The sequence below is a fragment of the Myotis davidii genome, unplaced genomic scaffold, assembly GCF_000327345.1.
Source record: "Myotis davidii unplaced genomic scaffold, ASM32734v1 scaffold1309, whole genome shotgun sequence".
Taxonomy (NCBI): Eukaryota; Metazoa; Chordata; class Mammalia; order Chiroptera; family Vespertilionidae; genus Myotis; species Myotis davidii.
In genome coordinates, this window is record NW_006299601.1 from 82,809 (window position 1) to 84,365 (window position 1,557).

Sequence of the window (1,557 nt, forward strand, 5' to 3'; positions counted from 1 at the left end):
CTCTGCCCTCTCCTGGTTGCCCCACCAGTAGGGGATCCCCGGCCAGAGCTCCGGGTGCCGGGACACGACCCCGTCCTCCTCGTAGGACAGCAGCACCTGCTGGCCCCGCGCCCACAGCTGTCGCAGCGTCGGCACCTCCTGCGGGAAGGAGGGTGGGGGCAGAGTTGGGGGGAGACCCCGGGGGGTCTGGGGGGGCAGCATTGGCGTGGGGACGGCGTATCTCCTGTCATCGAGGCCTGACCACCGGTCAGCAGTCGGACCAGAGGGGCACCAGGAATCATGTTGCCCGTGAAGCCGGACAACGTCCCTCTTCCGTGGATGCGCCCAGCTCCTCATCCCCGCCCGCCTCCTCACCCCCCACCTGCTCACCCCCCCCACACACACAGGGCAGCCTGTCCCCCAGGTGCCTCTCGGGGACCCGGGTGCCGAGTGTCTGGGTGTCCCGGTGCCGGCAGCACCCTCATCGCTGCTCCAGCCAAACCTGCCGGGACCGGCTCTCGGGGGCCCCAGAGGATGGACCCGGACAAACGCCAAACACAGGGCTGACGTGCACAGACACGAAGTCGTGGATGTAACCCTTCGGCTCCCAGGGGACGGAGGCCTCGCCCAGCACCGGCCGATGCAGAGTCACCGGCTCTACTTGCTGCTAATCCCCCCCGGGGAGATTTCCCGTGAGAGGGAGGGAGGGGGAGAGGCAGCGAGAAACATGGATGTGAGAGAGACACATCGATGGGCTGCCTCCTGCACGCGCCCGACCAGGGCCCAGCCCGGGAGGAGCCTGCAACCCAGGTCCGTGCCCTTGACCAGACTCGAACCCGGGACCCTTCGGTCTGCAGGCCGGCGCTCTATCCACTGAGCCACACCGGCCACGGCCAACTCACCTGGTTCACTAAACTGCAGGTGGGGCTAGGGCTGACCTGTGTCTCTAAAGTTCACACGTTAAAGGCCGGACCCCCAGCCTCAGGCGGGGCCGTATGTGGAGGGGTCTGCCCAGAGGTGGTGAAGGTCAGGGGGGCCCCTGATCCCACAGGATTGGGGTCCTTATAGGGAGAGGAGGGGAGGACACAGACACACGAGGACGACCCTGTGAGGACACGGGGGGAGACGGCGTCTGCACGAAGGGGAGGCCTCAGGGGGACCCGCCCTGCCCACACCTGGGTCTCGGACGTCCTCGAGGCTCCCAGTGTGTGCGCTGTCCCGAGACACAGAGAAACCGTGTGTTCACAGGGCATCGCACGCCGTGGCCACTGCAAACAGGCTCTGGGTTTGACCCACCATCAGGAGAAGCACCCAGCCCGGCCGGTGCTGCTCAGTGGTTAGCGTCAGCCTATGAGCTGGGAGGCCAGGGTTCGATTCCCGGTCAGGGCACATGCCTGGTTGCGGGTTCGATCCCCAGTAGGGGGCGTGCAGGAGGCGGCTGGTTCATGATTCTCTCTCATTATGGATGTTTCTCTCTCCCTGTCCCGTACGGGGAGCCCGCGGGCAGAGGAGCCCGGGCTGCGACCGCCCCCACCCCCCCAGGAGCCATGGGGGGTCTGCCAGCCTCACCCCCAGGGG

General features: G+C 67.2%; 1 protein-coding gene across 1 annotated transcript in view; it reads right to left on the reverse strand.

Annotated features, from left to right (window-relative positions):
• PLCXD1 (phosphatidylinositol specific phospholipase C X domain containing 1) overlaps positions 1 to 1,557 on the reverse strand; it is a 30,039-nt gene that overhangs the window by 926 nt on the left and 27,556 nt on the right. Inside the window, 1 exon segment of the mRNA XM_015571522.1 lies at positions 1 to 138. This exon segment is cut by the window's left edge and continues 7 nt beyond it. Coding sequence (XP_015427008.1) covers positions 1 to 138 — 138 coding nt within the window.